The 15,260-nt window shown below is 39.7% G+C and overlaps 1 protein-coding gene across 1 annotated transcript; it reads right to left on the reverse strand.

The window, feature by feature from the left end:
• Positions 1–5,582: 5,582 nt before the first annotated feature.
• On the reverse strand, positions 5,583–10,102 carry si:dkey-90l8.3 (LIM domain transcription factor LMO4.1). Its single transcript, XM_020645460.3, has 5 exons — positions 9,793–10,102; positions 8,598–8,830; positions 8,411–8,507; positions 7,919–8,077; positions 5,583–6,720 (listed from the first exon to the last, which is right to left on the reverse strand). The coding sequence occupies exons 2-5, from the start codon at positions 8,810–8,812 to the stop codon at positions 6,712–6,714; spliced, it is 480 nt and encodes a 159-aa protein (XP_020501116.1). The 5' UTR covers positions 8,813–8,830; positions 9,793–10,102; the 3' UTR covers positions 5,583–6,711.
• Between the last annotated feature and the right edge of the window lie 5,158 nt (positions 10,103–15,260).

Below are 15,260 nucleotides of genomic sequence, written 5' to 3' on the forward strand. Positions count from 1 at the left end.
CACTCTGCAGCCCTGGAATCTGCACAGTCATAGCTTTGAGATATTAAAACATACAAACAATCAAAGTGAAACAGTTTATAGGTTAAGTTCACCAAATTTCTGGAAGTTACATATAGTCCCTTTAATCTGAGTTATGGTGTTCTTTTAGGACATATAAACCAAAATTAGCAGCACAATCATTTAAACATATTAATTAAAATTCTAGGTCTTGTGTTGGAGGATAAGCTCACTTTTTCTAACCTCTCTCCACAGCTACAGCTTCTCGTCTGAATGTGATCTCCTCTGGCTCCAAAAAACAAGATGGTGACGAACAAAATCCCAGATCACAATGATAGTCCACAAACCAACGGGTTAGTCTGTAACCGAAACATGAACATTTAAAATTGCATTTATAGATCAGGGCCAAGGTGCCTAGTTTTATACTGAATCATTGTTTGTGTACTTCAAGGCATTATCAATCATCATTATCACTCCTACTGCTACTAATAGAAGATCCTTAGAAGAAAAGATTTTTCTGATCCTACCAAGGTTACTCTCATCAGTTTGCTAATGACTCCGTCATATGGGAGATACTCGCTTATTGTGGTTTAAAAAACAAAACAATGACAGCCTTATAATCATCCTGATGCACCATTCTAAACACATTTTGGGACATTTGAGGTGGAAGAGGCGATGCATTTGTTGACTCTATCATATTTATCTGTCTCTCTCTATCTCTCCAACACACCATCCCTCAACCGTGTCCGACGGTGACAGCCATGGGTAATGACAGTCGAACGCTCGCTTGCTCCTCATTTACTCTGAGCTGGCAGTGAAACAGTTCGCTCAGAACTCTTAAGTGCTTGTTAATTTAATATGCAAATAAGTCTCTTGTCAATCTGAATGCATTTTAATGAAAAAGCTCTCGCTTCGCCCGGGCGGGGGCTCCTGCAGGTTGACAGTGAGTGCAAGGGGAAGATGGGGGGAAAAGAGGCCATAGCAGGTTGAGGAGAGCACAGGGTGAAGGCTTGGCTGATCGAGGTAAGAGGTACAGTCTATAAAAGCCGAGAATGGAGGCCCAGATGGCACGTATTGAACATGCATGGCGGCCGGTTGCAGCCTGAACATGTGTAACACATGGAGGTGATGGCGCTGTCACCTCGGCCCTGGCCTCCTGTGATTGGTGTGAGCCTGTGTTCTCAGCAGATTGAGCTTCAAAACAGAATCCGGGGTTATGAAAGGGAGCAAACATGAGCATCTGCCTGCACAAACATGATAGAGAGGAACACACACACACACACACACACACACAATCCTTTCCCACATCCTTCTGTTAATGACAGACCTTAGCACAACCTTTGCCTACATATGGGTGTGCTGAAAGTAAGGTGAGCGTGTTATTGGGAAGGTGGGGGGTGGATTGCAGGCGGTGTTAAGTCAAGCAGGAACCCTCAATGTTGCTAATTTATTTACAGATTTAATTAGATGGATAGAGCCCTCACAGATATAAGAAAGAGAGGAGAGATGTTGCCAGCGTTACAGCACTTTAATTATGGTAGCAGGCTCCTGATCCCTGCGCTCTGCTGTCTGGGGAGCCAGTTAATTAAAATCCTCATTATTTTACTTTTAATTAGTTCCCCCCTCTTTTGTTTCCTTTCACCATATGGCCGTGTTCCGTGGTCAAATTAACGTAATTGAGCTAATTAAGCCGATCACTTTAATTATTCAAAGCGTTCCGATTGGCCAGAAGAACTTTTCTCCCTCTCCCCTCCCTCACATTCCTGTATGAGGCTCGGAGTTGTAAAGTCGCTCTCTTTGTCATTACGCTCCTCTGCTCGCACGCTGAAGGCGGTGAGTTATGGCTACAACATGCCTCGTTTCCTACATGTTCCAGCAGTGTCTCATGTTTCACTCGCATACAATGCGGGGTATGCAGTGCAGCCTCAGCCAGTTCAAAGAGGATTCAGGAATCGCTGGAACATTTAACACACTATGGTTATCACAAATTAGCGGCGTGCTGGTTGTTGTCATCTGGTGCTCGGGGATTGGAGCTACCATAAATAGCTTAGGCAGCCCGAGCAGCTTTCAGAGGGATTGTCAGCACAGCTAAATGCCATCTTTCTACACACACTACCATTGAATTTACATGCTTAGGTTTTTGAAAATGGTGACAAGCAGATGGCGGTTTTACTGCAAACATACTTATGTTGAGCTAAATGCCTCAGGGTGGACAAGACCTGTCTATCAGCATTCATCTACACACTGCGTACACACTGAACCTCTCTGATTTCAATGTCAGCTCACTGGCCTGCCGAATCATTTGTATCTTATTAAAAAACATTGTACTTAAAGTGTTGGATCCATTTTGAAGAACAAAAACAGAGCTCAAAGTAGTGATCTGTTTTAAATTTTATATTTGATGATCGATGTCACAATGTGCAGTATGCAGTTCAAGGAAAAACATTTTTATTTTGTTTTAACTACTGTCTCTGACTCTCTTCTGGGAAAACTCACACAGAAAGCATGTAGGCCTACTTTGAATTTGCTTTTAGTTTATTAGCAGAGCAAAGGTAATGATAAGTAGCATAACAAATGAGACAGGAAGTCTCATTTCTACAAAGTGATTTAGGATTTAAACTAATTTTGTCCATATCGCCAAGATAAGCCTGTCCAACACCAACTACTGCAAACATTGTGCTGAAACTGAAGAAATTATTATTCTGCAAGAATAGTGTCACGATTCTTAGACGCTCAACGCCTTCTTAAAAATCTTAAAGCTTTGTCTTCTCTAAAATTGGTGTAAAATGGGAGCTTTTATGGATGACTCATGAGTAAATAAAAAATCTAAAGTGCTCCGAATGCAGTATCTCACCTAGATGTGTCATAACCACATCAGTCAGTTTAATGTTAGTTACTGCTATTTCCTTCTTTGAACAAATAGCTCCTTGATGGTTAATCCAACTCAAACTTGATCATTGAATACAAAACAACATAAAGATAGAAGTTGATTTTGCCTTGAAACAGACATTGGTATGTTTCTCTACTGAACTTCTTCACAGCATTCTGTTTAATAGACAAAATAAATAGACAGTTATATATGCCGATGGTCAAAAATCTCTTCACAGAACCTCCCTGCACAGATCAGCGTACCCACAATTCTCACCTACCCTGAAAAGATGTCACGGCAGATAGTTTTGGTGTTTTTTGGCTACGTTTGGAGATATTTATGTTTGAATGCCTCCACACTCTGGACAATGAAGATAAGACAGAACTTTGGTTGTAAAAATTCAGCATACAAAATGTAAACAAATGAGAATAACTTCCTACTTTTAAAAATAAATGGTTTTGGCTAGGACCATTTTCTACCTTTGAAATATCACTTAACTCTTGTAATGTGGCTTTACTTAGCCCTCAAGTATGGAGCTACTTTTTCTTTGTTTTCTACAGAGTTGTGGATTCATTAGCTATTCCTGCATTTTCGTATGTTCCTTTTTTTAAATTTATTTTTAAGTTTTTAACCTTTATGCTAGTGGGCTACCAAAAGTGAAGAGGTGCTGCTCAACAACAGAAAGCAAGACAGCGGTACATGAACAGATGATGACGATTACTTTAATAAATGAATGAATGACGCTGATGGTCTAGCCTTTACAAAGTAGGAGAGTCACTGGAATATCATAACTTCCACAAGCATTACTAGGGTTAGGGTTTTTATGTTCTTTGACATTTAACGTTATTGAGCTTGTCTAGTGTCATCATCAGTCTAATGTGTCCAACACTGTTAGTCGAGTCAGGGTTTGATCATTGGCAGTCGACTAGCTAGCTTAGCAGGCTGACAGAACGTGAGCTAGTAGTTACAGTATAAACAGTTCATAATCATTGGTCATGCACAATCTTACAGAAATAAACATGGTTTCTATAGTGAACTTTGGGAATCTTTTTTTGTTGGTGTCAGTTTATTTACAACATCATGTTGATGAATGCTGTTTGGGGGACTCTCCTTTGGATTTTTCCCTATAGTTCCAAAACAGACTTCAGAATCACCACTGCAAATGTGCGTCAAACACAGTGTTTACAACTTGTTCCCATTATTGTAATTTCCATGTTGAGTGTTGCTTCTAGTCTTCCAAATGACTTCCTTATGTGCTCTCAATTATGAATCATGTAAAACCAAACACAAGTGGAAAAACAAGTATGACAGGATTCAGATTAGGAGGCATGTGTTACATTTATTTTTAAGTGTCGCTGTATGCAGAAGAATAATAACCAGTGCTCTGCTTAATTTGACAAGTAATGCCCATTAGCATAGCGTCAAGCTAATAGTGTTACACTAGCTAACAGCAATGTCAGCAAGTATGGAGTTGAATATAAATGTTAGCTGCAATATGTTTCAACCAATGTATTGTTTCAGCGATCAGTTGTGTTTATTTGTTGCTGATCATTCAGGGGCAGGGCATTAAACAGCTTGCATCCATTACATTATATAATATCTTCCCCTAAGGAATATGATAAATTTTGCACCAGAAAACAAAGCAAAGAGAATTTAGCATCAAAGAAAGGGTAAAAAATTAGAGTTAAAACTGTGACAGTTCAGGTAGACTATACTCCATTTGAGAAACCTTCACTGTTGTCAATCAAACTGAGACCTGAATTCTCCCGCTGTTCACATCTGGTGACACAAAGCAAACTGGATGGTCGCAGAGATGTGTTAGCCAGCACATTGTCCGAATCCATGTGAGCTTCTGGCTGACCGACCGGCGGATCAGCATCAGAGAAGAACTGGGCTGAAGGAAGGCAGCCATCTTGGATCAATATCACAGGAGTGTCGGGGTAAGAAGGAAGCTTTCTTTCTCTTCATCATAAGCATATAAAAATACCCTGGCATCATCATGTGTCTTCACACAGTGTGAGGTGGAGGAGCTCAGGCAATTACACTCATCTGCATGTGTTAATATGATTAATTAGCGGGAATAAACACTTTCCTATGACACAAGCTACATGGTGAGCCACACACCTGCAGAAGCTCTGATAAAAGACAACGCCTCATGGCAAAGAGCCTTTTCATGAGACCTGCTAATTGGCATCTGAAAACGTTCCGGCTAATTAGCAAAAGGCAGATGAGGCTTGATTAGTTTGAATGCAAAGTGTAACTTGTGGTGCTGAGGGATTCGGGAATGTGCCGAGGTTTTATTTCTTCATCATCACGATACAAAGATAATTGTAATTGTGATCATTTGCATACGTTAATGAATTTGCGTGACGCTTCTTGATCAGACGTGGAATAAATAATTGATGCAGTATCAGCACCTACCATGACAAGTGGGACGTTTTGAAATAGCTAAGCGCATTAAGGTGCGAGTTTGATGGCTGCCATGCTCCCAGGCAAGGGGTGAAAGTAGAGCAGATAATATCTCGAGCTTCCTGCACTCTGCGTACTTCACCACCAAGATTAACTCCAAACCTGCGATGGTATGCAGAGACTCTTAAGTTTTTACAAAGCATTAAAAAGGCATCGAGTTAGAGCAAATTAGATGCAGCTTAGGAAAATAATTTTCAGAAGCGGTGCAGAGAGTGGCGGAGAACAAAGAGCTGTGATGGGAAACAAATCAGGCTGTGTGGGAGCTTTAATTGGAACATGGTAAACAGTAAATACATCAGATTGTTTCAAATGCCCTGGATGTAGAAGGGGCCACTCCCCTTTAATTAGCCTGCTTTCAGATTAGGCTTTATTAGAGGCAGGCAGCCACCGAGCCAGTCAGCCACGGGATATGCCCCAAGTTCAGCCTCCCAGGAGCTCCAGCAGCACAGATACACGGCTCATGTTTAATTGCTTCTGTAAATGGTCAGAGCTCAAGCCCCCTAATTCCATTCCTCTGGGTAATCAGGCATGTTTTCACCATACAGGGCTAAACGGAGTGAGGGAGACAGTCACATCCACCATGCTAGTAGGTACCATGCAATACAACGTCTCTCTAATGCCGCTAAGGGGCTTCAAAATGACCTCGGCTCAGCTGTAACGGGAAAAACGTTTTAATAGGTTTTTTTTTTTTACTCCACATTTTTTCACACACTGAACAGGCATCTGATAAACCTCTACAGAAGAGAAAAACTTGACTGGGTGGCTTCTGTTGTTTTGTGCAGGGCGTTACAGGTGACAGAAACATTTTGTTTTCCTACAGACTTTAAAATAATATTCTAGTGCAGTTTTCAGATTACACTTCTGTCCCTGCATACTGTACACTTCATCATTTTTATATCCAATCCTCAGCGTGTATATCAGGTACAACATTTACAAGAGATCAAGAGTTCATTAAAAGCACAGATGCTCACATGGCATTAGCAAAGCTGTGACAGTCTTTTTACAGCAGTCCATCAAACGTTCACTCAAGCGCCTTTTTGTTTCCTCTTCCAGTTGGCGCAGGCGTTCATCTTCATTGTTCTCCTCCATGTTTGTCTTAGTCCTGAATGAGCCTTGTTGCCAGTATAGTCCACATAGTCTGCAAGTCTCTGCATGATGCACAGACAACTTCAACAGAACACAACAAAAACGTGACTTTATAAGCCGTATATAGGATCTCTGATATGGTGACTGACGGGATGTCGTAGGTGAGAAGCTGCATCCTCTCTGGAGAAAGAGAGGCACTGTGATGATGAGGGTCCACATCATGGCGACAGAAGCAGGAGAGGAAAAGTTGCACTGAAGAGAAGTGAAGGGAAACACAGGACACCTGCTGCTCAGCATACCTGTAAGTAAAGAGAGGGAATAGTTAGATTCAAGGTCAAAACATTTCAAGTTTATGTTCATTTCTAACTTGTGTCTTCAGTTTGAAGACAAATAAAAACACTGATTGTAACGGACACTATGATTTCTGTAATAGCTTGTCAAAGTACATTTTCCAGATTTGTTCTTCAAAGTCTTGGGTTTTGAAAAGCATACATTCTTCAGTAGTTGACGAGTGAAGATTTCTGTTAAGTTGAAGTAAAAAAACAACATACTTTTATTAAACAACAGGCACAAGAGGTATGTTGTTAAATGATGTATTCAAAGTATAAATATCTATACTCTGTAACCTCGTCAAGAAAAGTGCTATTGAATTAAAAAATATTTTGCATTCAAAATCATGTTTAGGTGAACAAATTTTAACAACATGTCAAATCAAATGGAGCAGTGGGCACATTGGTCAGGGGTTCGATCCCCTGCTACTTCAGCCACATGTCCGATGTGTCCTTGGGCAAGACACTTAGCCCCAAATTGCTCCTACTGCTTCGTCAGTGGCTTTACATAGCAGCCTCTACCATCAGGGTGTGAATGTGTAGGTGTAAAAACGCTTTGAGTAATCAGGACATTAGAAAAGTGCTATATAAGCTCAAATAAAAGGTTTAATGGCTAGGAGCTGTAATATTTCATTAATACTGATGCGTTAACATGTAAAGCAGTATTGTGTTGTAGAAAGTCGAGCTGGAGTGAAAAAGTTTAAATCTTATTTTGATCTCAATGTTTGGATATCAATTTGAATTTGTAAAGTTAATAGTGATTTATGTTTTCAGGAAAACATAGTGAAGTTAAATAAATTATCTACAGGTTAAATTACAAACTTCAAACTACTACCAATAAATTCTACTTGATTAAAAGTATTTGTTATATTCAACGATGGCCTTTTGTGTCTTTGTATGTCGTCTCTTCATGTGTTTCTCACCGACTCTTTAAACTGTTATTTTTTGGACTTCTTTGACGCCGTCAGGCACATTATGAAAATAGCTGATCAGATTTTTATCACATATTTACAAGTACCAATTTTGCATTTTTGTGTTTTGCAGCCATTTTCCCCTATAAATTTATGAATCCCATTATACTACAGCAATGTTCATGTCAGGAGAATTAATGCTCTGCTGTATCCAAAGATGTTTTCTGTATTGTCCGATCAGAAACCCTTTAATTCACCTTCTGGTCTGTCAGGACAGAGCTGCTCTGAAGTGGAGGCAGGTGGCTGCTGAGCAAGGCAGCGCCGGGTCTGTCGTGCTCACAGAAGATGTTACCGTTGATGTAATGGAAGCGATCGCCAGGCATCAGCCTGTTTCTACAGGTGGCACAGCTGAAACACTGCAGAAGAAGAAAATAGACAAAGGGTCAGGTGTTGATCGAATCCGGGGAACTGTAGTTTACTGAGCAAAGTCACCATCAAAATAAAATTAAACGTTGTTGGATAAATAAGCACTTAAAAACCAAAAGTGTCCCTTAAAAATTGGCCTCCTTCAAAGTAAAGCAGCTAACGTAGGAGAAGAAAAAAGATGGAGGGCACATTTCTGTTCTCTCCTGACACATAGAGGGGACACACATTCCCATTTCGCTGTCTCTCCCCCAACAAATCCCAGATGTTCCTGTCAAACAAGCAGCGGGAGACAAAGTGTGCTGATGTCAGATCTGGGGATTTACCTTGAGGTGGTAAACATTTCCCTGTGCCCTCATCACCATTTCGTTGGCTGGGATCGACTGGCCGCAGGCGCTGCACGCCCCGCTGTGCCCGAACAGTCTGCAAACACAGAAAACACAGATTGCTCAGTGTGTACAGCCTCCCAATCTGAAACCAGCAGCTTCCTCCCTGCCTCTTCCTGCCTCTCACCTGATGTAGTCGCTCCGACACAGAATCATGCCCCCTTTGCTGTAGCAGGTGGTGCCAATGTCCCCCAGCTGGGCTTGGCAGCAAGAGCACTTGAGGCAGCGCGTGTGCCAGTAGCGTTCCATGGAGAAGAGAAGGAAGCGGTCTGCAATCTTCCCCCCACATCCTGCACACGACCTAGGGGCCGGTGGTACGCCCGACGCCTGGCTGTTCACCATGATGCCCTCAGAATACTCCTTTGACACAAAGAAAACAGGTTTAACAAATGACACAGGTTTTTAACCTCTTACAATTAATCACCTGTTAAAGGCAACATTTTTACACTCAGATTTCTTCATCTTGGAAAATGTCTGATATGAGTCTTGAACTGACTTTTGTGTGCAGAAGAAGCTTATTTTGATTTCCATTTTTTAATATTTACTTTGCAATAATGATCATATTTTTAATGAACATTTTTAGCTGTGTCTGAATTCATGGCTGAAAATTATTATTATATTTATTTCAATGGTGTTTGTTATTTATTTATTTACTTGTTGTGTATTGTGACTGTGCTGTCCTCATTGTTTGCTGTGTGTTTGAATTGACCAGGTAGCAAATGAGTTTCTCCTGCTGGGGATTAGTAAAGTTTTCTAATCTTATCTGAAGTAAGATAAACACACAAAAGTCATCTCCTCTGGCCCAGACATACCTCCATAGCTTCAGCATGACAGTTAATGATTGATATCAGTGTTACTGTTGGAGCTGTAACAGGTTAAACACAGGTAATGTAGCCTACTAACAACAAGTAAGACAATTTCAGTTTCATACTTCCTGTACACAGTAAGCAGCACGTGCAAGTTAATATTTTAATTCCTTTATCCCTCGATATTTAGTACTTTTAAGATAATATTATTATTGATTTTAAAAGTAGTGTTGAACAATTGGAAATGGATTGAATGTTATATGCATATGCAATCCTGCGATGTGTTTTTGATTTTGGCACTTTTGGAAGAATGCCAGGAACCTCGATACGATTTAAATTTTAATAAACAGCAGAATAAAAGTACACTTTTCTTTATTTAAATTTAAGATTACATATAAAGGGGGATAATCTTAGGGTTTTTCTTTTTATGAGGTTAAGTTTTAAGTTAGGTGATGCCGGTTTAAATTGTGAAACGCGCGCGCGGATGGGAAAAACAGGAAAAAGAAGAGACGTTACCTTCACGAGCCAAAGGTGTCCCTCCTGCGTTGAAGTTTGAAAAGATGGAAGAAATATATTCACAAGAATCTCGACAGGATTAGAGTTGTAAACCCGCGCTCAGACTTGACATGTTGTGGACTCCATAGTTCTCCAGAACACGGCTGACATTAACCCGGGTTAGGACGGCACGCCTCCGCGGATAAACAATAACTACATGTAGCCGTGAGAAGTAGACATGACGCAGCACCTCTCCCTCTGCTCTCTCACAGCTGTCTGTCGCTTAACGACTCTTCATCTGTTTCTGACGCTTTTGACAGCGACACTATTCATCAAATTGCGCAAGGGGCTATTTAAATTACTGAAGGGAGGGGGGGGGGGGGCGCAGCAGATGAAGAGCGGAGCAGCCAATAGGAGAACAGGGGGCGTGTCCGAAGTCAAGATGATTTATGAGTTTATATTGGCTCCTTAATATTTACAGTCTATGGTTAATATTCACGTTCGCATCCCTCTAGCCCCCCATTGGCCAAAACTGAACGTGTGTGAGCTATTAATGTTGTAAGAGAGCTTTAAATACAAGTTATGGGGTACTTGTGTAATAGTTTACATCCATGTAGATCTCTACTCCTCTTTTAAACTGTTCAACAATAGCTTATTATGATAATTATTATAATTTTAAGTTATTTATTTATTTATCATCAAACATACCACGGGTACAAAATACATAACATATAGAAAAATATACAAAACATCAATTCATTTTTTTTTTAAGTAAAAGATTTTTATTTTTTTTCCATGAAGTCAATTTGCAAAGTATTCTCTCTACCACAGATAACAGAGGACCATGCCCTCTCCCAGTCTCCGGCCTGCAGAGTGAGGATCAGTGCTGTGTGTGTGCAATGCTCTCATACAAACAGAACAAAATTGACAAGACCAACAAAACCATGCGAGGAATACATATAAACAAAAACAAACAATTAATAGGCTAGTAAAAAACAACAACAATAAGTGTTATTCAATTTTCAATCAGCTCTCCAGATACATCACTTGACAAAAGTGTCTCTTCCCCACTAGATGTCCCCGTAGACATAAAGTGTACCACTAAATTAATCACTGACAGTAGATAACATTGTTACCATACCAAGTTCAATTATGGGTTGTTCTTTATGAAGTACACGAATAGAGTGTCCATGTTTTTTTCATGTATCACCAGATTTCCTCTCATTTTGTAATACAGGTTATCAAGTGGGACACAACTTGACAGCTCTGCACCTCCATTGAGACAGTGTTGGTGGGGAGGGCTCCTTCCAATTAACAGCAATACATTTTTTTAGCAGCAATAAAAGCAAGAGTACAGAGTCCCCCACAGTTAAAGCTAGACAAAGATGTGGAGAGGTTTCTAGATTGATTTCCATGATCATTGATGGAACATATTTACTCCCGGAAGGAATTCAGTTTACAGAAAGACCATCAATTCATTTTCAATTTTCAATTTTATGATTTTGATGTAATTTCGGGAAAATGAATTAGATGACAGTGAAAATGAATGAATAGGAAGAAATAAATGGAAATTGGCGAGTATTGGGAAAATAACTGCAAAACATTATGATCCAACTTCATGCAGGAGGTGATGCCCACATGTATTATTGCTACTACAATCCTTCTCTAAAACTATGTTTAAACCAACATATTAATAAACTTTAGACCTTTTTTCATATTAATCAAAAATGTAACTTTTTGTCACTCATGAAATTTATCCAACCATTTGCACTACAATTTTTCAAAGAATTATCAGTTTGAAATACAATGGACGCAAGTACATTGAATTTATCACATTTCATTGTGTTCATACAACGCATAATTAAACTGTACAGTCCTTCCAAAAACAGGCCTTTTTTTTTTTACAAAATACAAATAATAATTTAGTAATCTTTACAGACAGAAAACGATGTTGAAGTTTCTCTCTCAGAATTTTGCATAATCTGCAAAAAAGTGAGTAGAAATACAGAATGTATTGTTATCTGGTATGTTACATACATGCATATAGGCTACTACATGGCTAAAAGAAATGTAGTCTTTTTACATATATGTCAAAGAAATGTAAATAAATACAAAAGCTATAAGTCTATCATTCTTTTTCATGTGAATCCCTCATGTCACATTAAGGGCAGTAAGGGCGCTGCTGAAGTAAATAATACGGATTGAAGTCGGACCATAATCCTGTCACTGTGCTGTACTTCCAGCTGACGTCCACTAGAGGGCAGTGTCCTGTAATGTTTCAAGCAGCAGACACTGAAGGTTTTTAATGTGTCTCCTTGTTTATGAAGATTAAGATTAAGATTAAGATGAACTTTTATTGATCCCCGCAAGGGGAAATTTCAGTTTTTACACTCTGTAGTCATGCAACACACACATAGGCTGAAATATACACACATGCACACAAACCCTTCGGTTCCCAACCCAAGTCCCTACAGACTGAGCTACTGCCGCCCCTAAAAAGGGGGGTGCACCGTTCCTGGAAGTACTGCAATACCAGGTACATGTGTGGAGTGGACGGAGCAAGCCCCTATTCCATCTCCATCTGAAGTTTCTATCACAACTGCACGGACAAATCTCATAACAACTTCCCTTGTTTTTTTCATTGTATACTTCTTATTTATTTTCTGTCTGATGCTGTGATATATACAATATGTCTGTGGAAGTATATGAAAACTATAGCACTGTGGTATCAAAAATTCAGGGTCAAGTTTACCACAAGTTTAAAGTTTCTCGAGGACTAATTACAAACTCACCTTAGAGGAAAAATGTGTAGGTATCGGCCTATATATTGGATTTTGTTTTTTTTAACTGAAAGGTTTATTTGGATTAAATCTAAATAAACAGTACAAGCAAAAAATAAATATAGAAAACATTAGACACTTCTTCAAAGTGAATACTAATTATCAGTGCAGAGTATACATACGACCATAACTTGTGATTTACATCATATATTTATATTCAGTTTAATGTCTATACTTTAAACCATAGACTGTAAATATTAATGGAGGAAGTCTGAGTGACGTCAGCCATCTGTTACAGCAGGGGGCTCTAAAGGCTCATTGGCAGCAACCTTCAGCCGCCATGCTGGAAATCCTGTCTCAGTTTAACTTTCAGTCAGCCTAACTACAGACTGAGAGCTGGAGCTGAGGCGAGTTTTAAGCTTCTTGACGAAGACTGGAGTTTGCCGTTTACTTTACTCTCAATTTATTTCCATCATACAAAAATTAATCGGTTGATTTAGGTGTGAAATAAAAGAAATTACCTTGTTTACATGGCTTTTTGTGTACTTGTGTCTTATCTTGTATTTTTATTCATGTCTGTATTTTTGCTGTACTGATGTGACCTCTGGAGGGAAAACTTATGATACTAAATACTCATATCAGCACCGCTGTAACATTCATTTAACATTTTTTAAAGCTATTTTTCTACCTCTCCATCACATTTTATACATTTAAAACAAATGTATGATACATAGTATTGCAGCTTTTATTATACGCAACTATAGTAGTTTTTCAACTTGTTAGTTTAACTGCTCTGTGCTTAAAGTGCCTGGTATTCCCATGGGTTTTCACATCTAAATACCAAACAGGCCCGACTCTGTTTAGCCCCGAGATTGGGCGTGTTCAGGGTGGTATGGTCGTAAGTGACAATTATGCCTGCATGGATTTTTGGATATCATCACTAATGGTTAATTAGTAGTTAGTTTGCCATTATTCTTTTGTACCATCAATTGGTCAATGGACAACCCAACACTGGCTGTTACCACAGACTGATAATGATTATGGACGAAGCGTGAGTGACGTCACCCATCGGTTTCTGAAGCTGGTCCATGGCGGTTGGCAAATAGGAAATGCTTACTCTATCAAACTTTCGGTCAACCTTATGACAGGCAAAGAGCTGGAGCTGAGGCGGGCCTTAAGCCTCCTGACAAACCGCTACAACACGGCAGCTTGCAGTCAGATCTGTCACGTCCCTAACCATGCACAACTCGCTGCCATCAGAAAATCAGAATGAGTGAGTAATACAGTGTGTGCCAATAAGGACATTTACAATTAAGACCAAAATCATTTTTTGTACCTGGCAGTATACATGTTTATTTCTGTTGTTAAAACAAACATTTTAATATGGGGGTGTGTATGGGACTTCCATGTCTTTTGGAACCAGCCTCAAGTGGACGATTTAGGAACTGCAAAACCTCCACATTGGCTTAACTTTCAACACCAGAGATTATTGTTTATCACTGTTATTTACTGATGTCACTGAAGTAAAACATGGTCTAAATTCTGCTGCCAGAAGATGTACTTAGTGTGTTACTGTGTTGATGTTTTGTCATGTCCCTTAAGTTTTCTAATATTATGTGGTTGTTATATTAAATGACATCCTGTTCATTACTGTTATGTTGATCTTAAGTTGTCAGCTTGTTGAGGACCACAAGAAGAATAGCTGCAGCAAGGCTTCAGCTAATAGGGATCCTAATAAACCAAACTAAACTAAATTAAGCAGGTAATAGAATCAGTCAGTCATGGTGATTATTAAAGACTAGTTTTCTCTATTGAAGAATTTAAATGGTTTATGACAGTAGTGTGCAGGATACTAGGTGGGAAAATAAATCTTTAAGGTGGGACATGTAAAAAATATTTAAGTGGCGAGTCTTACGTAGAAATAGTAGAAGAGGTCCTGAACATGAAGGCAGTTGTAGTCCTTAGAATCAGCGCTGACGTCACAGTGTTTACTCTGCTGTGAGCTCTCAGTCTAAACAGGATCCTTTGTGGAAATGTTGACTTCCATCTATAAAGGTGTGAGCTGTGACACTCTTCAAGAGGATGAGTCATGTTCCACTCATTTTTTTGCGCCAATAACATTTTACACTCAGACATCTGTTATTATCCCACATTGTGGTAAAGAGGAACCTTTGGACCAATTCCTTTAGAGGGTTTGGGGGATTTCCTCCTCCGTAGCCAACTTCCACTGCTCACTGAGGCCTCGTTGATTTCCGACATACTTCCTGTTCCTCTGTCGAGGCCATGCTGAAAATCACGGCTCTCCGTGAGGCTGGAAGACACCTGTAACTTCCAGTCTGGGTTCCCGGCCAAATCAAACCGCTGTGGAGCATCGCAGCACCGCAGGCTGCCAAGATATCAGATTTATGAAGCCCCCTCACTGTGATGTCAAAAGATCCTTCCACCTCAGGCTCTATTTTCTCTCTATCGAGGGTAAACATCTCTGTGTCAAATGAGTTCAGTGGTATTACTTTGGAAATGAGTCATGATTGATGCCTTCACAGTCACCAGGTTGTCATGGAGTTAAAGACGACCGTCTGCAGCTACTGGTTAGCACGAGCTGAACTGGAACAGGTCAAACTAATGAAAACTCTAATAATTACATCGACAACTAAAAAAAGCATTGAAAGTTTACAACTTAAAGCTCCTGCAATTGAAAAAAAGAAGGTG

The sequence above is a fragment of the Labrus bergylta genome, chromosome 2 (assembly GCF_963930695.1).
Source record: "Labrus bergylta chromosome 2, fLabBer1.1, whole genome shotgun sequence".
In the NCBI taxonomy this organism is placed as follows: Eukaryota; Metazoa; Chordata; class Actinopteri; order Labriformes; family Labridae; genus Labrus; species Labrus bergylta.

Excerpts from the sequence above, each read along its gene's own strand:
- si:dkey-90l8.3 (XM_020645460.3), bottom strand. The coding sequence starts at position 8,812 with ATGGTGAACAGCCAGGCGTCGGGCGTACCACCGGCCCCTAGGTCGTGT. Across the intron at positions 8,508-8,597 it reads TGTCGGAGCGACTACATCAG|ACTGTTCGGGCACAGCGGGG; the intron begins GTGAGAGGCAGG and ends CTGTGTTTGCAG. Across the intron at positions 8,078-8,410 it reads GAAATGTTTACCACCTCAAG|TGTTTCAGCTGTGCCACCTG; the intron begins GTAAATCCCCAG and ends CTTCTTCTGCAG.